The following is a 21,816-nucleotide window of genomic DNA, read 5'->3' as shown; positions in this document are numbered from 1 at the left end:
GCAATGGGCCTCATTCCCAGTGAGCAGCACTGTTAGCTGGTGCACAGTGTGCAAATCAGTGTTTCTTAGGATAGCCAAGGAATGACCTACCCTACTCTATCTATGATTGGCTAGTAGCCTAATCGTTTCCTTGGATGACTGGATTGGTTAGGTTTAGGCAAGAAGAGTAAGGAGTCATACACATCTTTAAACGCCTGGAAAACATGAGGACAGGTCCTGTACATAAATCTTGTGCCTACCCTTTCCCAACTTGCAAGAGCACAGAGGCAGGTTGCGTCTGAAGTTGCTAAGCAACCATAGCAAGCATCAGCCTACTTATGAAATCCTGAGTGTAGAGCTGATCTTTCAGGCACTGTTTTTTTTAAGTATGTAGGCCTAAAATATTGTCCGTGAGACAGATGTAAAGCTGCGGGAAATCCTGCAATAAAATAATGAACTTCTCCATATTTGCCACAGACTGATATTATTTACGGAGTAAGGGAACGATATTTGCCGGTTTTGATTGGTTGTTCCTTGTCACATGACATTCAGTGCACGCTGCTGCATTCCAAAAGTTGAACTCTATTTATCTCAGGCGCAGCCATTGAAAACAATGAATTTTAGGGTGCAACAAACACGGCATGTGTATGGCCCCTAATATTGGTTAGGGACACTCAATGTTGCTGGTGAATGTGCTTTTATCGGCGTTCACATTGTACATTTGTTTTTAACTGTGTAGTCAACTCTCTGTTACCGTAGCTTTGTGTTAGCTACCTAGCCAACATTAGTGTTAAGATATTGTTGTCATAGGGCGACCCCTTCCTCACCTGGTAGAGTGTGCACCCAATACAGGCTGAGGCCTTTGCAGCAGCCTGGGACGAAAGCTGTTTTTTGTATCAGGCTGTAAACATGTTGAATCCTGATGTAAATTACTTAACATGAGTGTCTGTGGGCCAGAAGTTGTTGCTTGGAACTGGTTGACATGGGGTCGACATTCCTGTTATATAGGTTGGGGCCGGACCCAGACAAACTTTTAAAGTGATCAATAAAATCTTGAAATCAATCCTTATTGAAAAGGAAGCCAATAGTGAGAAGCCAGGAGTGGTGATGTCATGTCATGTCAAACGAGTAAGAATTTAGTGTTAGTGTTTAGTGTTTATTATCTTTTACAAGTCATTAGTCAGGCTCTTAAATAAGACATATTGGAGCTTCCCACCAGACCTGTGTCAAACCTAGTTTTTTACTCTAGTTTATACTGTTTGCACACTTTGCCACTTTGCATTGTACTAAATAAAACTGTGCTTAGTAAATCAAATAAAATAGGTGGGAGCTGGATGAAGGGGCCCAACAAAATTATTTTGCCCCAGGGCTCCCCAAACAGGCTAATCCAGCTGTGATGAATGGGGAGAGCTTTAGGTAAAACATTTCCAGCAGTCAAGCTTCTTAATTTAGATTCTTCAGTAGACACAGATTCAAAGTCAGCCTATACGGTACGCCTGCGAAATGCACAACTGTCTTAGAGGATAAAAGCACCTAAAAATAACTGTCAAAAAGCCAGAGGAGATGGTACACGTGCAAGCTCACAGCGCTGGCAGCAGGTCAACATACTGTCGCAGCTTTGGCTGTCATATCTGGTTGTAACAGACACAACATTATGCAAGACCATGCTTGCTCTGCATACAGATAACAAAACAGTGAGCTTGTCTGTTGACTGCAGATGGAACATAAATCTCTGCAGAACGATGATCTCACTGAGTGAAGAGCAATGAGGTTTAAGTTACTGATTTAATAACCAGAAAGCATTTATCTTTGGGGACTAAGCTTAAGTCCACAATGAGTTGTTTTTGTTCTTTCTGATTTATATGTCTGGTGGCAGCACAAATGGAACTTCATACAAAGAAACTAGAGCTGCGTATCATTTGAAAGTTTTTGCTACTATATAAGAGTTTCAGTACTGATACATTGACGAAACGAAACTTTCATCAACACCTTCTTCTACAAAGTCACTTTATCATTCAACTAAATAAGTCAAAGAACAGATTTTCAGTAAAAGTGTCTAAATTTGGCAAAATTCTGCGTAAAATCAGAAACTTTCAACTTAACCAATCAAAAAATAACTCAACAAAACTGTGACCCTAACCAGACAACTGCTGCCAGCTTTCTTTACTTGTCATTTTTTCATACCTAGTGTGACAAACACATTTCGGTCAGCACCCAGAAGGTTCCATACACAGCCCTAACAGACAGAGACAGTGAGTGTCTACCTCCAGACTCCAGAAAAACAGCATGCCTGCTCTTCTGAAAAGAAGCACTATTACAACATTCTGGGAAAAACACTGAAATAGCTGCCATCTGCTGATGCAACTTCCTGCTATCTCTGCACCACATGCACTGTGTCCCAAATATGATTGTTATTCACACTGAAAAACGACAACATCAAAGGAGAATTCTGCCTAAAAACAACTTCTTATTTTCTTAGTTGTAGTTATCATTAGTCATTTATGATAACATAGTACGCATCAAGTTAAAGGGATGGTTCCGATTATTTAATGTTGTTGTTGGGTTGTATGAGGCACTTATCCATAGTTCGTGTGCTACCAACAGTAGATGTCAATTGGCACGCCCCCACTTCATATTTATATTTTACCCACCTAAAAAAACCTTGATCGAGTACTATGGAGGGACCTCTGTAGCAGTGGTGCTATGTGTACGTGTGGGGGAGAAAATTGATACAGCATAATACCAATTTAGTTATGTGTACACTAAATTCAAGATATAGATTTATTCAGTTCAGTTTTTTCCATCAGACTTACCTCACTCTTTCGAAACTACATGGGTTTAAACCAATTTCTCATCCCTTTGCTTTACATGTGGTCTAGTTGAGGGCACTTTCCTCCAATCCACCTGGCAGTGTAATAAACTACACGGCTTTTGGCAGGAAATCTTTGTTGCTTTATCCACAATTCATGAGTTACTTTCCCAATAGATCCTGAGATATGCCTTCTGGGCATTCTCTTAAGTTCAAATATTATACATAGACAATCCATCAAGCTTACAGAAACCCCAGTGGCCAGTGCCAAAAAATGTATTGTGATGAAATGAAGGTCAGATCTACCATTGCCAATTGAATTGTGGCTCTCAGAAGTGAACACTTGCATACCTTTGAAGTGGATAACTTACTCACTATGAAAGAAGATACATTTTTTCCATAAAATATGACAACCTTTTATCAACTACACGGAGAACCCCCATCTCATATGGCTGAATGACTGTCTGCATGGCCTCTCTATTTCCACCACACTAATGTTGTAAAAGACCATTCAATTTTGGTTAATGCTAACTTATCTCTCAGACCCTTTTTCTCCTTATTTTTTACTCAGTCTTAGTACTTGCATTTTTATTTTAAGGGTTATGTGCTTGTTTTATTGTTTGTATTTTTGAGGTGTCTGAAATGTTCAGTGTGTGTTTTTGTATTGTCAACATGTGGCTGTGGGGTTGATGGCCACAGCCACACTTGGTAATGTTTTCCAAATTCACATTCTTTAAACTCATTAGTGTATCATCTACACAGGTTAATTTCATTTACCATACCAATTTAGACTCTGTTTATTTTATTTTAATCACATTTTTAATTTAGATATTATTCTGCATGCTGGCACTATTAAAGAATAATAATTCATTGTGGCATTCAGAGTAAGTGTGAGTGCACTCTTCCTTCAAAGATGTACACAATAAGAATTAGCACAGTATATGCATAAATATTAGTATGCAACTGGAACACAGCTTCAGTGCATGGTGCCTGTAGATCTTTTCTTGGAAAACTCTCTGTAGCTCACAGGAAATGATGCATTTTAGCTTCCTGTTTGTTTGCAATAAATACAGGGAGCTAAACAAAAGAACAGTGACTGTATATACGTGGGTGTACAGATGAAGAAAGTGCGTCTTTCTTAAACAGGCTAACTTCACCAGAACAGAACTTCATCAACTTCATCAGATCATTGACAAATGTGTCTTTAAATTCTGTGTAAAGAAAAGACACACTAAACATAATAGGACTCCCAAACTAATGAGTAATCAGTTGCTCTGTTTACTTCTTTACTTCCTGTTTTTATACTGTTCAGCAGTAAGCTATGAAACTGCATTTTACATTTACATACATTGAATGCACAGCAGATGATAGATGTGGTTTGTTACCCCCATTGCAGTGTTCCACCTGTTCAAGGTCACAGTTAATTTTTGTGAACTTTGCCTTCCATGCCACCTGTTATCCCCTTATCCTCTTACCATATTTATGTCCACTACAGGCCACCATAAACCAACTCCAGAGAGTACCAAAATCAGTTGATAATAGAAGATTTACTGCCCCGTTGGCCAAGCGGGTCACTTGCCTAGAGTCAACTTTTACTTGCCCCTATTGTTTTATTTATTAACAGTCATCAAATAACAACAAAAACTAAAGTCACTGGGTACTGCACATGCACAACTCTCATCAGAGATAAGAGGGAAACAGGATTGCTCACTTTCTAATCACTTCCATCATCAACTCCAGAAAATTCTTAATTAATTCTTTTTACCTCTATACCTCTATTTTCTTATTTTTCTACAATTGAGAACTTTCTGGGCATGTAACCCCACAGTGCTCAGGTGAGGTCAGAACTTTATAAAAGGGTAGCAACCAGGTGCTGGACCTTAAGCAGCAGGCATCCAAGAGACACAGTGCCAAAGATTTGCAAGGCAAAATGGCAAAGAGTGACATACAATATAATAACATGCAAATGTGTAGTATTCACGGTTTGAATAATGCCAACATTTTGGCATTTTTTCTGACAATTGCTTTGTGTATATCCACTGCAACTAAAGATGCAGTGATGACTAAATTAGGCTCATGATTCCAAGCTGCCTGTAGTGACAAAGTAACACAGTGAGATATTAGTTCATATGAAAAGCTCTGTAACACATAAAGGAACAGTGAAACACAGTCCATTACATCAGTTTGAGTAATATATATGTAATTTTGCATACTTTTACTATAATGTGATACTGTATATATCAATAATGTAAAAAGAAAAGCCTTACATAAATGTTTTTGTTTTAAAAAGCCTGCAAATAATGGACAATATGGAAGGAGAAAATATTGGATATTGGTATTTCTTGTCGGTGCATCACTAACCTCAATAGTGAGTTGTTCACATCATCTGACCCATGATATGGTGCAAGCCAGTCAGCTGACAGTAACACACAGGAAGGAGCAGATGTATATAACAGGGTTGCACAGTATCAGTACACCCACATCATAGCTTCTCAAAGTCATTAAATCACCTTTATTATAAGGCATTACAACAAAATAATTAAAGACAGAGAGCTTCACTGAGAAGAGTGGCAGCCTCTACACTGTATTTTACACTTCATTTCCCTCCAGCACTGAGCTACAGCAGCCTTTACCCACAGATGCTGGCAAGCGTCCCCACGTGATATTTACTGTTCCCCTGTGCCTTGCCACCCCACAATTTACAAGACAAGTAAACACAGCATCAGCACATAAGGTGCGACAGCGGGGCCTACAGATGTGCAACAAAAGCAGCATTGTACAACAGTGATATAGCTCCTGTTAAACAGTCAGCATTGTGTGGGCAGAGCAGGTAGAGCCTTTGAAACACCCGGGATTGTTGCATGGTTTGCAAAAAAGTCAACTTGACTTGCAGAGCAAGACATGCTCATTTTTCAGTTCAGTTTAGGAGTCAGCTGCTTTCGCACAAACACAGACAATCTGTTAAACGATCATATGTGGAGCAAACCGTAATGCATACCCTATACTTTTTGTACCTTGAGCCAGACAGTTTTCTTTGATCCCCTGACAGCTCCGCTGGTGGTCTGTTAATGTGGCTGCTGAAAACATACAGCCAGGACCTTGTTCAACTATTAGCAATGCCAGACTACATTTACAAAACGAACTGTTTCATTAAGTTAACTAACTCTGTTGCCAGTTCACATATTCACTCCAGATTGAGACAGATGAAGGAAGGTGGGAAAAAAAGTTAGTCCTTGAAAAGCCTGGAATGAAAAGCTTGGTTTTGTTTGCAGTTTTTTTTTTTTATTTCTATGGAATCAGTGCCATACCTAAATTAAACTGACTGAACAGATCAGTTGAGAGACTGAACATTGTGCAAAAGCTCTCTGAGGCCCCTCTCATCCCTTAAAGGCAGATCATGGTCTGTCTCTAAATGCAGCTAGAGCTGAGTGAGTGACTAGCCCCTTTTAGACTGCCTCTACAAGGTGGGAATCTGACGCTGTTACACCACCTCACCGTGCTGTATAAAAGGTACAATCACAGAATGAGAGGACGGAGTTGTCTCGCCTTTACTGCCATCAGAGATAGTAACAGCGCCAAAAATGACCTCTGTATAAAAGTGATAGCCAGCAGACATGTTATGCCTGCAACAACCACAGGAGATATAAAAAGCAGCTGTTAGCAGTTAGCAGCTAACTCAAAGAGGAAGAGCAGCAGCTGAAAATGTCAGAAAATTAGGTAAACAATGAGGCTCAGGAGCTCTTTACCCTTCGAGCAGAGGACGAAATCAGCCGCCATATAACATGGATGGTAAAGTTGTGTTACATGTCACGCACATCATGGTTCTTTTGATTCTGCAGCGCCAGCACGCTGTCTAAATATCACACATTAGAGTGGTCGGTGATGCCGCCACTGTTGCTGTGCAAAAATGTAAAGGCAGGGCACCTGGTTGCTTAGTGGGTAGAGCAGACTAATAAAGCCAAAAAAATGTAAAGGCAACATGAAGAAGGGACTTTGGAGCAGCCCTACAGCACAATCTCTGTGGAAAGAGGGCTACCGATTATGCTGCTGGAGCTCTTACATATACTGTTGGGTCTTTTCAAAGAAATGGAAATCAGAGTTCCAAAAAGGAAAAGAAAGAAAGTTAAGGGGAAAATAGCCAATTGACTTTTTAGAGAAAAAAATCAAAAGGTGCTTGAGAGAGGCATGAATCAAGAGAGAAAGAGTGGGGGGGGGCCCACAGAGACAACTTATGCATAGGGCCAAGAATGTGTTGCTACACCCCTGCACACAGTCAGGAACTCATTCAACTCCACCAACGCCAAACGTAATTTAGGCCTACATACCGTTCATTTTTAACAACACTGTTCCATAGAGTGAATTAACTCTCATGCCAGTTTACATTATTCCCAACAGAGCTAGACAGATGAAGAACCACAGGAAATAAAGTTACAGTCATGCCTCAAATTTGACTTGACCCCGCGTGCCAAAACAAAGACAGCTGTTCGAACACAAGGCTAAAACCATCACGCGCTAAAACCGAAACTAGCCCGCAGCAGAAACTGTAAGTACAGCAGCTGTTTCCTAACACTTGAGGATATGCGACAGGTCCTTCACACCTACACACTTACACAAGTACTGCTGTCATTTTGCAAAACAGCCTGCAGAGATACATGAAGTACTGGCATAAACTATTTGAAAAATGAAAAGTTTACAGGGCGTTGCTGGACGGTAAATACACAGCTGAATAAGACAGCCAGATGTTCAAGCGCCATTCTATGATTTGGTGGAGCTCAAGTGCCCCAAGCGCCAATAAACTTCCTTAAAATGTCAACATTTGTAGGAGCCCGCCTGTTTTCCCCACTATGATCTTCCACCAAAATACACCGAAGAGTCGCGGAAGGAAAGAAGTATACAACTTTATTTCTTAAATTAAAAGCTGCTTTCAGAGCTGAACGAGCCTGAAACTTGTACAGTTGTGTAAAATGCCGTGAGCCATGTTGCCCGACGCGTGTACGTTTGCCGAAAAGCAAAACAACAATTATTGCCAGTTTGGAGTATTTGGGTAAAGTGTTGTGTCAATAACCATGTGAGCGGCATATCCGAACTCACAGTCAAGTTTCCATAATGCTGTTGTCAGTACATAAAAACACTAAACACAAACACAAAGAACATTCTTTCGTTGCTTCACTCACCCAAGCTGTTTGTAGAGGAATCCATACTCCGAAGTTTAAGTTGAGGGAAGTTTGTCTAGAGGTAAAGTCTGCACTGAGGTGTGTTTTCCATGCTGAGAGAGGAGTGTCAGAAGTCACACTCTGGGGACTTGTGTCAATTGCAACGTTCAGCAACAAGAACACCGGAAACGTAGGCAGTTTACCTGTATACTAAGCACTATTGTTTGTCAAACAATAAAACGTATTAAAATAAGTTCCTGAATCACATGAGTGTCAAATTATAGTATACAATTACGCGAGTAAAGTCAGTTAAAATAACGAAATAATCACCAAACACATTGCTAGTTGAAAGAATGAAAAGCGTCCGCCGGAAGTTGTTTACCGTATTGTTGCTAACTTGACGCTATCAGCGGGAAGGCACCGTGCAGAGATGCTTTCTGAGTGTCAAAAAGTTGCACTAAAGTTGAACCTATGAACTCTCTCCAACAGTTATTGCCTGGAGCCACTGTGTGTGACTCAGTGAAGAGTATCTACATGGGTTGTGCGCGAATGCGTTTTGAAACTTGCAACAACTTTTTCAGGCTACACCTCGGCGCCTGTCAAATCAAAGCTGAGACTGGATTTGTTTGGAAGACATTTGTCGCCACCACGTGGTCGGGCTGTGTAGTGCATGTGCAATCGTAAGTCTCAGGGACAACCGAATTCGTATATTACTCGTTTTTTACGATCTCAATTTCTCGGCTAATGACAATTACGTAATTTAGGGACTGTTCGTTATTTGTGAGGGGGCAGGGGGTGGTGCAAAAGGGGGAGCCATCTTAAATAGCCTACATTTCTTGCACACTGGGAAGGAACTAGTTTTTTTTTTCTTGGCTCTGGGGAGGGAAATACAACTTAAAGTGGTTGTATTTTGTTTTATCTTAAATACCCTCTGAAAAAATCCTGCTTGCAGGTTTGAAAGGCATATTAAAAAAAACACCAAAATGACACAATTTATCATATCAAGAAACTGTAAAAACAGAAATTATCATCGAATTTTCAATTTTCTGGTGATCCCTGAAAAAATCATGCTGACGGAGGCTACGTCATCAAAGTATCTTTATTCAACATGTCTCAAGAGTGCCTCAGACATGACTTTTTTTCTGTAGCCCAATGCAGAAGTTAGTATTGCCCTGGTTTCCTCATCAAAAAGCCCATTGGATTTTTCCGTTGGATTTTGGGTCATTGCAGAAAATAAGCCCTGTGGAAAACAAACGATTATCATACTTCACAAATGACCACTGTCATGATTATTGAAGCCTAAATGCAATCACCAGAAGTAAAACGCAAACATTAGGCTATAAAAAAACTACACCATGGCAGCACGTCTAAACATTGCCCCCACAGCACGGCTGTAAGCCATGTTTTGCGTGATGACGTTCTCACTTAGCAACTTGTTAGCAACTGCTTTTTTTAAGACACATAAAAGCTTCAAAATAAATTAGTGGGGTATTTACAGATATATTTTATGTTGTAGAGCAAAACCTGGAAGTCTCCTAAGCTTGTGTTAACCATAGACCTTATTTCAGGCCTCTAGGAAAAAAAAAACATTACAAAAAAAAAAAAAAAAAAACACATTGACTTAGAGACAAGGGAACCAGGAGTGCTGAAATGCTAACTCACTTCCAGGTTTTCAGACTCATCCGTGGGTTACCCTAAAATCTGGGGCCGTACACATGACGCATTTTTTGCTCCCAGAAATTCATTGTTTAATTGTTTTATTTTTCAGGGCACGATGGCTGCACCTGAGATAAACAAAGGTCAACTTTGAAATGCCGCAGCGTGCACTGCATGTCATGATGAGGAACAACCAGTCACAGCTGACAGATATCTTTCCTTTCTTCCATGAATATCAGTCGGTAATAAACACGGAACAGTTGATCATTTTGTTGCAGGGCAGCCAGAGCTTTACATCTGTCCCACAGATGATATGCACGCACACTTATAAACAGCGCCTGGAGGTACATCAGCTCTGCACTCAGGATTATGGGTAAACAGACTATGACTCGGTGCTTGTTGTTAAGCTCTTGAAAGCTGGCACAAAAAAGGCACAAAAGTAGCGCCCAGCGCCTGACCTTGTGTTTTTTCAGGCCGTTAAAGATGCGGCATGTGTATGGCCCCTTATATGGTTGTTTATGGTGGAGAGAAGGTCATGTATTAGGGAGGCTGATGAAAAAATATTTGTAGCTTCAGGGAGGGACAAGATTTTTTTTTTTATATATAAAAAAAAAGGAGGCACCCCCAGTCATCTCCTCATTTGATAAGTAAAGCACAGTCCTTTACTTGATTTTTTTTTTTTTTTTAGTAAAATATTATATACATAAAATGATTTGGCTTAAAAGACTACTCTCCATTTAAAAACAAAATACTGACTTTAAAACATACTTGATGGCTATTGAAAATTTAAAACTCTAAACCATTAGATTATTTTGGTGTTTCAGTTTTATTCTATCTGTTTAGCAGACCCTGACGGTTTTTGTTTTTGTCATGTTTATTTATTTTCCTCCTATTTATATGTTCTGGAACTAATTTAATTGTATATTATTTTTATATTATGAAATATATTTTCCTACAACTTTTATAATGGAAATCTGGATAATTAATACTCCATATATTGAACGTAGCGTATTCCATAAAGTTTGGGGAAAACAAATGACTGGGTACGACGTTAAAAATGAATTAAATGTTATTTAGCTTTAAATATTTTTGTTCAAATACATTTAGTTTAAAAACATATATAGTGTGCATTTGTTGTTTTCGTCTTTATAGCATGGGGTAACATAATGCCGCTTAAAACAACTCAGGCACCACACCTTTACCACAGTCAATTTACAGGAATATACAACACAATTAAATATCCACAAAAGTGTTTTTACTGTACAGAACAGGAATTCGCGGAACAATAATTTGCGTTGCGGGTCTGCTGTTTGGGGGAAGGGAATGAGTGTAGGACCAGGAAGTTCCGCCGGCTTTCAGCATGGAGGCGTCCACGGAGGGTGATTTCTGAAGGAGACTAATTTCTTTGTACGTTCGTCAGCATAAATTGTGAGTATTGAGTTGTGGATATTAAAGGTGTTTATGTGAGTCTAAAATGAACGTAAATCATGTATTACAGAATATCAGTTCTTCATAATATTTGCCTGACACTTGGCTGTAATCACCCCCCTATAATACCAAACTTAATGCAAAAATGTGCCCATTTAATGTACTTTTTGGTAAATATTTATACGTAGCAGAAGGTTACTGAAGAACGTTAATGAATAAAATAGAGCCACTCTTCAGGTCGGTTAACAAAAATGCATCAAACACTATTTAATTAAGTGAATATTCAACTGTTCTTCAGTCAGCATCACAATCATTTAACACAACAGAATACATCATGGTTAGTGTCGTCACCATTGGAGACTTACCAAAGTGCCCTGATTGCAGGTTTGTGAAAGGTGTTTCTGAATTCTACCCATGTCATGTTTATTGTGCCTCTGCAGTTCTGTTTCCTGAAAGTCAGTGTGATGGCTCAACCATGAAGTGTGCCCGCTGCCTCCTCCAGCTGCAGTGTCTCAGACTGCTGGGCCAGTCAGCCAGGTCTGCTGCCCAGTATGGTGCCCTGCTCCAGTCAACTTCCTCCAGTCAGCCTAACATGCTGCATAACACCCAGCACCAGGTAAACGTTTAAAGGGATAGTTCGGATTATTTACAGTTGGATTGTATGGGGCACTTATCAGTGGTTGGTGTATTACATACAGAAGATTTTGGATTTGCATGGCCCCAATTGAGAGAAGCAGGCAGGAGTACTGGCACAGAAGCTTAACAATATACTGCTGTGGTTGGGGGTCAGCAATAAAATGTATTTTAGCCACTTAAAAAAGTCCCACCAAAAAAAATAAATATCAGCTTAAGTGTACGCTAGATTGAGAGTATTGTCATTGAGAAATGGCTTCATTTTTCAGTTGGAAATCACTGTCTGACAATAAGTTAAAGCGGTGAATATATTCAAAATATAGCATATACAGCGTGATATAGTTTGGTTTTTTTTGGGTGGGACTTTTTTAGGTGGCTAAAATATGTTTTGTCGCTGATCCCTCCACAGCAGTAGATTGCTTAGCTTTCATGTTGGAGCCCAGCCTGCTTCTCCAAACTGGGGGCATGCCAATTGACATCTGCTGTTTTTGATCTACTGTCTATGGATAAGTACCCCATCCAAGCCTTCTTCAAAAAATCTTTCCCTTTAATCTGCACTAATAGCACAAGACTCTGTCACAATATTGATCATTTAATGAATTAGCATTATTACCAGAATAGCACATAAGACTGACTCAGACCTTTCCTCGAAGATGACGGTCTTCAATTCTGGGTACATTCAGCCCTCTAAGAAGCACTTATTACAGTAAAATTCCAGCCTTTCTTTCCTTGCCAACAAATTGTAGGTGTTGAGGCGTTTCCACGGCAGCCCAGCATGTGCCAAGGATCGACCTGTACCTGCAGAGTTCATGAATGAGGATGACAAGAAGAAGGACAGGTCTTTGGTGATCCATGATGACCTGTTTGAGCAGGTGGCCAAAGGGGCCAAAACCAAGGCCACATTTAACAAAGTGGTGGACGTGTTCCTCAAGAGAGACGTGCGACGGCGGGGTCACGTGGAGTTTATTTATGCTGCTTTGAGGAAGATGCCAGAGTTCGGTGTGGAGAAAGACCTGGCTGTCTACAACAAGCTGCTGGATGTTTTCCCCAAAGAGGTGTTTGTGCCCAGAAACTTTATCCAGCGGATGTTCAATCACTATCCCCGACAGCAGGAGTGTGGAGTGCAGATACTGGAGCAGATGGAGAACTATGGTGAGTGTCTGCTACAGGATTCACTGTGATCATGGAATTCCTGGAATGATTTGTTCCACATGGGGAATGGCAGGATTCTGGATGCATTCTCTCTCGATTTTTGGAAAATGTTAACATTTAACACTAATACAACAGTGTGTCTATCTTCAATCTAAATGATTGTGTTTCAGGTATCATGCCCAACGTGGAGACCAAAGTCCTGCTGGTCCAGATCTTTGGAGAGAAGGGCCACCCAATGAGGAAGTACCAGCGCATCATGTACTGGTTCCCCAAATTCAAACACATAAATCCCTTCCCCGTCCCCCACCAGCTGCCTGAGGACCCGGTGGACTTGGCTCGCTTCAGCCTGAAACGCATCGCAAGTGACCTGGATGCTCAAGTCACCGTCTACCAGGTACAGATGACTGCTTTGGATTGGCCTTAGTGAAATTGTTTTAAAACCTTAGCAAAATAAGTTTTTTTTACTTTTTTTAAGAGAGAGATGTTCAGATGGATGTGGATCTTATGTCTGTGTTGGAGTACAGAGCTGCAGTCAGGCCTGATTTAGCATAAAAACCATAAGCAGGAGGAAACAACTAGCCTGGCTCTGTCCAAATTAAAAAAAATATATATATACATTTGGAAAACTCAACAGCAATTTCTCCTTCCAGAAATCATGACCTGGTTACTTAAGATAATCCACCGACCTTGTTGTGAGCAGTTTCATGTAGGAACGGTTTTCTTTCTACCGAACTACACGCACCAACGGCATCACAGTGCAGAACGACGCGTGCATCTACTGCTAGCTCACTTAGCACCGCTGAGCTAGCTAACATTAGAGCTTAGCTGAGGAGGACACCATTAATGTTTACATCTGCATTCTCACCAGCCTCTTGTCCATGAGTAGATGCACTCTTCCTTCTGCGTGATGATACGGTTGGCAGGTGTTGTTCAGTAGACGGAAATTAGTTCCTACGTGAAACTGCTCACAACAAAGTCTGTGGATTATCTTGAGTAACCAGGTCATGATTTCTTTAAAGAGACATTGCTGTTGAGTACTTTGAGCGCTAAAAGCTGGGTGCCATCTAGTTCCATTATATTAGAGAGAAAGCAGACATCTCTACGGCTGATATCTCCAACACTGATATCTCCAAACTCACACCAAAACAATCTAGATTTGTAAATAGCACTACAGGTAAGAGGAAAAATATGTATTTTTGGTTTTGGTGTGAACTGTTCCTCATATCAGTGAGCTTTAGAGGTGTTGGTAGGGGTATTTTTGAACATTGGCCAGGCCAGCGGTTTGCTTCTGCTTCCAGTTTTTATGCAAAGCTAGGCTAATTACAGTCTCGGAACCCACTGGCTAAAGGTCTGACGACGATCAAGCCTGATCCTGGGGGTGAGGGCCAATATTAAAGGTTGCGTCAGTGTAGCCAGCGGATATCCAAGCTAAGACTGTACTGGTCATTTTGGACAATCTCTTGAAACAGATATCTGCATATGAATTCAGATAATTAAAAAAAAAAGCATTAAAAAGCTAACTCGCAGTCAGACGATAGTCGATGGGTTCCGAGATTGCATTCTGGCCAGTCAGTTCCGCCTGTTTTCTCTCCACGTGGACTGTTAACCTGCCATTCAAATGTGATAAGTTAATACTACTTGGACTACACCTGCAAACCAGATCACTTCCAATACCAAAATCTTGTCTTGTTGCCTGCAGATTTTGCATTTATATGCTGAATCTGTTTATAGAGGTTAACTATGTCCTGACACCAGCTAAGTACTTCTACACACACGTTAGGGTTGATAGCCATCTTTTCCTCTCCCAAAATAAATTGTACTCTCCAAATTTTTGAACCATTCATTTAAGATCACAAATACCAAAGAGAGCAATAGAGAGCCACATTCTATACATCTTGTTGGGCTAGCCTGTGAGAAACAAGCTTCTAAATACAGTCTCTCATTGAGTGTATCTTTAACCGGACATTAGGAAAAAGTGCATTTGAGGTTTACTATCCAGTTTTTGAATCCTTTATGATTAAATGAGTTGAACAATTAATTTGTTAGCATACATAAAAAGTACAGCTATCAGTTTTTAATTTTTCTTCAAATGTAATTTAAATCTCTTTAGCTATAATCTTTGCTGTCTGAAAAACATCTGGCCTTTTGGCTCTCCCCATCCATTTTTTGTGGCTCAGCACCTGCCCAGTCTGCTCTGATTAGAAGGCATTTCTGGGTTTATCATATCTCATCGTCTCTGCGCCATCACTATAGACACAGAATGACTGTAACGAAGAATGGCGTCACTTTATGCCGTGAAAAATCACCCTTTAATTTTCTAAACACAACATGACATGTTCCAGCAGGAATCTGATCCAAAATCAGGGAGAAATTAACAACAACAGCAACTAAGTTTACTTGTTTCCCCAACATGAGCATTTAGCTACACGTATGTTAGCAGTGCACTTGCAGCGGGAGAATGACTTTAACAGAGAGCAGCGTCACTTTCTACCATGAAAAATCACCAGGAAAAGCCTCTAAACACAACCAGACATGTTCCAGCAGGAATCTGATCTGAAATCAGCAATAGCAACTAAGATGACATGGTTTCCTGATGTTACCATGTAGCTACATGTAGCAGTGTAGGCTATGTAATGTAAACACTTGAAGTAGCATGCCTGGAGAGGATGACCAAGTAAAGAAATTCAGGAGACTATGATGTCAATTTTTAGCCAGAGTAGAAAAACTTGTTGGAAACAGAGTGTTCAGAGGGAAACCTAAGGTTTTTGCTCCCAGGCATTACCTCTACACGTCTTTACCTCATTATTTGAAACTTTGGTCACGTTTGATGTCAAAATCCATTCTAATAATATGAAATATAAAAAACAAAATATAGAGATGCATAGTAGGTCCCATTTAAAGGCCAGATAATTCCAGAACTGTCAAGTGCAATCTTAAGTAAAGGTCCACATCTCACAGTTCTCCACAGCGTATTAAACGACAGTAAGATGGTCTGGAAGAATTTAGCTAATTGACCTCAAGTGAAGTTTTATTTATTTTTATTTTTTTTCATTCTTTTTGGTTAAACTACCAAATTGAGCCTTTCATGCTCAACAATATCACACAGTTGTGTAGATCTGAACCATTCTGATCTATTGACTAATGCTGAGTAAGGTTTCATACTAGAGCTGGATTTTACTCATTTGTGTTAACAGGTCAATCTGACAAATGTCATTGTGGTTTGGATGAAGTTTTCCTTGCTTGTGAGACATTTCTACAGTTCAGACTTTTAAAAAGATAGCCAACCGCTCTGCTTTGTTGTGACCATGATGATTTTCTGTTTTTTTTTATTTCATTGTAACCAATTAAGGCATGTGTCTGTGTTTTTGCTCTTCCCACCAGCTGCCCTGCACAGACATCACAGAGAGTGGAGAGGAGATCACTCTGCCATACATAGTAGGTATGGAAACTGTTCGTCTCAACTTTAATGTGTTGAAGTGGTCAACAGGATTCACACTGCTCATGGAATTTCAGCTGTGGTTTTCCAGACTGCTTAAATTAAGGGATATAACCTCTTGAGGAAATTTGGCTTTTGATCAAAATTTTGTTTATTGCAGTCATTTGACAGACATATATCAGATACTGTCTTCCTTGACACGTAACTGCAGTAAGCGTAACTGTAAAGGAAACCAGACAAACAACAGGAAACTGGATTCTCTCCATCTTATACATGTTAGATTGGTACAATGGTGGGCTTGTGTCCATAAATATCGAGACTTTTGCCCATTGGCCTTGTTTTCTTTCCTTCCCGTGTTGACACCAGGTATCCAAAGCCCCAGCCAGATGGAGCTGCTGGCCAAACATAACCCGAGCAGGCCCGTGTTTGTAGAAGGCCCCTTCCCTCTGTGGTTGAGGAAGACGTGTGTGTACTACTACATCCTCAGAGCTGACCCAGTACCGGCTGAGGAAAAGGTGGGCAAACCCTCTGCTATTATCTGATATTAAATACTGTTAAGGTATACTATGCAGGAATTGTCAGTTACTGTTTGTAAACAGATCATTCAAACCTCGCCCCTCCCCTCTATACTGCTTGTATGTACACTGCAAGCTACTGTATTATTGTAGAAACATTACACTTAGATAGATAGAAAAGCTAACTAAGCTAACCGACAGCACCTGTGTGTCCAACAGAAAACTCCTTCAACTCTTTATCCCCATCTTCTCCTTCAGTGCTCGCCAGCAGAAGTTAAAGTTAAGGCCAACCCCAGGTTCACCTTCCTGTTGATATAAGCTTTGTCCGCTTGGTATTACGCCTTACTATATTTTCTTTACTGTGGTGCTGTTTCTGCAATTTTCACAGCTTCTTCTGGACTTGTATGTGTGCTGCTACTTGGTTGGCTATGTAGTTCCAACCTCACTGTGCTGATGATTGAGAGGAATTGCTTCTGTATGAGTCCTTTTTTTTTTTTTTTTTTTTTTTTTTTTTGAAGTCTACTATCCCAGTAGATAAGAAGTTTCCGAAAAACTCAGACCAGCCCATCTAGCACCAACAACCATGCCACGTTCCAAGTCACTTAAATCACCTTTCTTCCCCACTCTGATGCTCGGTTTGAACTTCAGCAGGTGGTCTTGACCATGTCTACATGCCTAAATGCATTGAGTTGCTGCCATGTGATTGGCTGATTAGCTATTTGTGTTAACAAGCAGTTGAACAGGTGTACCTACGCAAGTGGCCAGTGAGTGTATAATGCAGCCTGTTTCGCGGCTGCCGGCTGCAATCTCACTCACTGGATCAGTTTCAATAATGTTGTTCCTATTAGTCACTTAGCAGTTACCCTCTAATAAGACAAAAGGGCATAGTTTCATTCTGTTGTTTGATCAGGTCAGTGATCTTCAACTGTCTAGTTGGAGAAGTTAACAGAAATGATAGAAACAGACAGCTGGAGATAGGTGCATTGTGAGTGCTTTCCTCTTGAAAACATTTAAAGATAGCATTGAGCTCATCCAGCTATAGTGCCCTCCAAAAGTATTGGAACAGTGAGGCCAATTCCTTTATTTTTGTTGTAGACTGAAAATATTTGGGTTTGACATCAAAAGATGAATATGGGACAAGAGATCAACATTTCAGCTTTTATTTCCAGGTATTTACATCTGGATCTGATACACAACTTAGAAGATAGCACCTTTTGTTTGAACCCACCCATTTTTCATGAGAGCAAAAGTATTGGAACATGTGACTGACAGGTGTGTTTTGTTGCCCAGGTGTCTCCCAATTACATTGATTATTCAAACAATAAATAGCACTGAATGTCTGAGCTCAGTTTCAGATTGGGTACGATAGGTTTTGCCTGTGCAGACTGCATTTAGAGGTGGAACCAACATGAAAACCAGAGAGCTGTCTATGGGTGAAAAAGAAGCAATTGTGAATCTGAGAGAAGATGGACAATGAATCAGAGCCATTGCACAAACATTGGCCATAGCCAGTACAACCATTTGGAATGTCCTGAAGAAGAAAGAAACCACTGGTGTACTAAGCAACAGACGTCGAACAGGTAGACCAAGGAAAACATCAGCAGTTGATGACAGAAACATTGTGAGAGCTGTAAAGAAAGACCCTAAAACAACTGTTAGTGACATCAGCAACAACCTCCAGAGGGCAGGAGTTAAGGTATCACAATCTACTGTTCGCAGAAGACTTCATGAACAAATGTACAGAGGCTACACCAGATGATGCACACCACTCATTAGCAAGAAGAATAGGAGGGCCAGGCTGGAATTTGCCAAAAGGTACAGAGATGAGCCTCAAAAATTCTGGGAAAAAGTTTTATGGACTGATGAGACAAAGATTAACTTTTTCCAAAGTGATGGAAAGGTGAAAGTTTGGAGAAAGAAAGGATCTGCTCATGATCCCAAACATACAAGCTCATCTGTGAAACACGGTGGAGGTAATGTCATGGCTTGGGCTTGCATGGCTTCTTCTGGGACGGGCTCTTTCATCTTCATTGATGATGTAACACATGATGGCAGCAGCAAAATGAACTCAGAAGTCTACAGAAACATTTTGTCTGCTAATTTAAAGAAAGATGCAACCAAACTGATTGGGAGATCCTTCATCATGCAGCAAGATAACAACCCAAAACACACTGCCAAAACAACAAAGGAGTTCATCAGGGGCAAGAAGTGGAAGGTTTTAGACTGGCCAAGTCAGTCTCCAGACTTAAACCCAATAGAGCATGCATTTTACCTGCTGAAGAGGAGACTGAAGGGAGTAACCCCCCAAAACAAACAACAACTGAAAGCGGCTGCGGTGAAAGCCTGGAAAAGCATCACAAAAGAAGAATGCAAAGTTTGGTGATGTCAGTGGGTCACAGGCTTGATGCAGTTATTGAAAGCAAAGGATTTGCAACTAAATATTAAGTCTCATTCACTTTAATCTATTTTAAGTTTATATGTTCCAATACTTTTGCTCACCTAAAAATTTTGTGTTCCATTACAAATAATGCTATCTTCTAAGTTGTGTATCAGATCCAGATGTAAATACCTGGAAATAAAAGCTGAAATGTTGATCTCTTGTCTCATATTCATCTTTTGATGTCAAACCCAAATGTTTTCAGTCTACAACAAAAGTAAACGAATTGGACTCACTGTTCCAATACTTTTGGAGGGCACTGTATATGTATGTATGTATGTATGTATGTATGTCCCCGCCACAGGTCGAGGAGCCCTATGATCCAGAGAGGTGTTTTGACTATCCTCTACAGCTAGACCTGGATTTAGACGTGGACCTTGGAGATGACGAGAGCTTCGATGTGGAAGACTGTAAGACACTGAAGATATCAGGCTGATTCTTTTGTTTGTCCCTTATTTTTGACCTCCAGTATGAAAGCATATTGAACCTCATATTGAGTGTGTAATGCAGCTGTTGTGTGTCTTGTATCCAGTGGATGAGGGTCCAGTCTTTGCCATGTGTATGACCAGCCAGGGAGACCAGGCCGTCCTCAACCAATGGATCTCTGGCCTCCAGGAGAACAATCAAATCCTGGGTCAGGTCCCCACTCTGTTCCGCCTGGACGCCGGGCCCAAGCAGCTGCAGGCTGCGGCTGACACAGAGTCAGCTCACCACCACAAGACAGAGCCAGAGAGCCAGAGAGAGGAGAGACAGCCTGAAGAAGAACCTGAAGTAACAGTGGAGGAAGAGCCGAGGAGAAGTCAGAGGATGAAATAGTGAACTGCTGTGTGGTAAAGACTGACAGAGACATAATGACATCCTGTATAAGTCTAATTTTCTAATTTATAGGTATATGTCCATGCTGGGTAGGGGCTGGACTAATAGGAGCTAATGGTTCATTTCAGCTAGGGAACACACCACCTGAGCAAAACCTACAGAGGACTCATTATGCTGGTAATGATCAGTAATAAATTAAATGGAAAAAACTGTGTGTTTCCTCATTTTAGTCTCTGCCAAAGGTTGCTGAGTCTCTACATTTGAAACTATGTTAAGAAGACCGGGTGCCAGAACCCAAAATAAATCTGCAGCCTTGTAAGATGATTTACAAGATTTAAAAAAAAAAAACCCAAAAAGAATACATTTCTACCACACACTTTTCATGCTCTCCTCACACATATGCTTTACTTCCTAGTAAATCAAGTTGTAACTTTTGTTAATTGCTTTGTTTTGGGGATTTACAACCCAAAATGGTTTAAAAAAAAAAAGAGTCTGAAAATCAAAAGGTGAGGTCTCAGTAGCTACGTCCATTACTTTATACAGTCTATACTGTTTGCTAAGCAGGCAGAGTCTAATAAATATATTTTGTTGCATTATGGGAAATGTAGTGTTAAGGGTTTTTGGCACTGACCCATAGAGAGGATTATAAATCAGAATATCTTGGCCCTTTTTGCTTCAAATATAGTACTAAATCACTAGGATATTCATTCAAGGTATTAAATTTAAAATAAGTGGTGTGCAAAAGTTTGGGCACCCCTGGTCAGAATTTGGTTTACAGTGAATAGTTAAGTAAGTAGATGATGAAGTGATCTCCAAAAGGCATTAAGTTGACACATATCTTCAATATTTAAAGCAGAATTACTTTTTAATTTCAATCTTTTATAGTTTCAAAATAGCAACAGGAAAAGGGCCTGGAGCAAAAGTTTGGGCACCTTGCATGGTCAGTGCTTAGCAGCGCCCCCTTTGGCAAGTATCGCAGTTTCTAAACACTTTTTGTATCCAGCTAAGAGTCTTTTAATTCTTGTTTGGGGGATTTTCACTCATTCTTCCTGCAAAAGGCTTCTAGATCTGTGAGATTGTTGGTCTATTCTGCATGCACTGCTCTTTAGAGATCTATCCATATATTTAAAATGGTGTTTAGGTTGGGGGACTGTGAGGGCCATGGCAAAACCTTCAGCTTGCTCTTCTTGAGGTAGTCCATTGTGGATTTCTAGGTGTGTTATGGATCATTGTCCTGTTGTAGAAGCCACAAGCCCAAAGCATGATTGATCCAACCCACCATTTAACAGTTGGACAGGTGTTCTTTTCATGAAATTCTGCATCATTTATTCTCAGAACATAGCTTACAAAAAGTTGTATTTTAACTTCGTCAGTCCTAGTAAGGGCTTGTTTCCAAAAAGCATCAGGCTTGTTTAGATGTTCCTTTGTAAACGTCTGACACTGAATTTTGTGGCGAGGACACAGAAAAGGTTTTCTTCTGATGACTCTTCCATGAAGGTCATATTTGTACAGGTGTCGTTGCACAGTAGAACAGTGCACCACCACTCCTGAGTCTGATAAATCTTCCTGCAGGTCTTTTGCAGTCAAATGGTGGTTTTTATTTGCTTTTCTAACAATCCTATACGAGCAGCTCTCTCTGAAAGTTTTCTTGGTCTTTCAGACCTCAGTTTGACCTCCACAGTTCCTGTTAACTGCCATTTATTAATTACATTACAAACTGAGGAAACAGCTACCTACAAACACTTTGCTATCTTTCGTAGTCTTCTCCTACTTTGTGGGCATCAGTTATTTTAGTTTTCAGA

The 21,816-nt window shown here is 40.3% G+C and overlaps 2 protein-coding genes across 3 annotated transcripts in view; one reads left to right on the top strand and one right to left on the bottom strand.

The window, feature by feature from the left end:
- The window catches only part of eml3 (EMAP like 3), a 79,203-nt gene extending 71,042 nt beyond the window's left edge, over positions 1-8,161 (bottom strand). The window contains exon 1 of one of the 2 annotated variants that reach the window (XM_033610085.2): positions 7,963-8,161. In XM_033610085.2, the coding sequence (XP_033465976.1) occupies positions 7,963-7,987 (25 nt within the window). In that variant the 5' untranslated portion in view covers positions 7,988-8,161. The remainder of the gene's footprint in view (positions 1-7,962) is intronic. The other variant, XM_033610086.2, reaches the window with a different exon arrangement.
- A 2,744-nt stretch (positions 8,162-10,905) lies between these two features.
- Positions 10,906-20,225, top strand: ecsit (ECSIT signaling integrator). The gene is made up of 8 exons (XM_033651861.2): positions 10,906-11,025; positions 11,466-11,641; positions 12,405-12,810; positions 12,981-13,204; positions 16,192-16,249; positions 16,613-16,761; positions 19,503-19,608; positions 19,731-20,225. Exons 2-8 carry the CDS (start codon positions 11,501-11,503, stop codon positions 20,012-20,014), a joined length of 1,368 nt encoding a protein of 455 aa, XP_033507752.2. The 5' UTR covers positions 10,906-11,025; positions 11,466-11,500; the 3' UTR covers positions 20,015-20,225.
- Positions 20,226-21,816: the final 1,591 nt, after the last annotated feature.

The sequence above is a fragment of the Epinephelus lanceolatus genome, chromosome 22 (assembly GCF_041903045.1).
Source record: "Epinephelus lanceolatus isolate andai-2023 chromosome 22, ASM4190304v1, whole genome shotgun sequence".
NCBI classification, from domain to species: Eukaryota; Metazoa; Chordata; class Actinopteri; order Perciformes; family Serranidae; genus Epinephelus; species Epinephelus lanceolatus.
Note: the sequence above shows the minus strand (reverse complement) of the source record. Positions and strands in the feature narration are given on the sequence as shown.

What these genes read in the sequence shown, in the direction of transcription:
- ecsit (XM_033651861.2), top strand. Translation starts at nt 11,501, where the DNA reads ATGAAGTGTGCCCGCTGCCTCCTCCAGCTGCAGTGTCTCAGACTGCTG. An exon ending in GGAGCAGATGGAGAACTATG is followed by an intron (nt 12,811 to 12,980) that starts GTGAGTGTCTGC and finishes ATTGTGTTTCAG; the next exon opens with GTATCATGCCCAACGTGGAG. An exon ending in GAGCTTCGATGTGGAAGACT is followed by an intron (nt 19,609 to 19,730) that starts GTAAGACACTGA and finishes TCTTGTATCCAG; the next exon opens with TGGATGAGGGTCCAGTCTTT.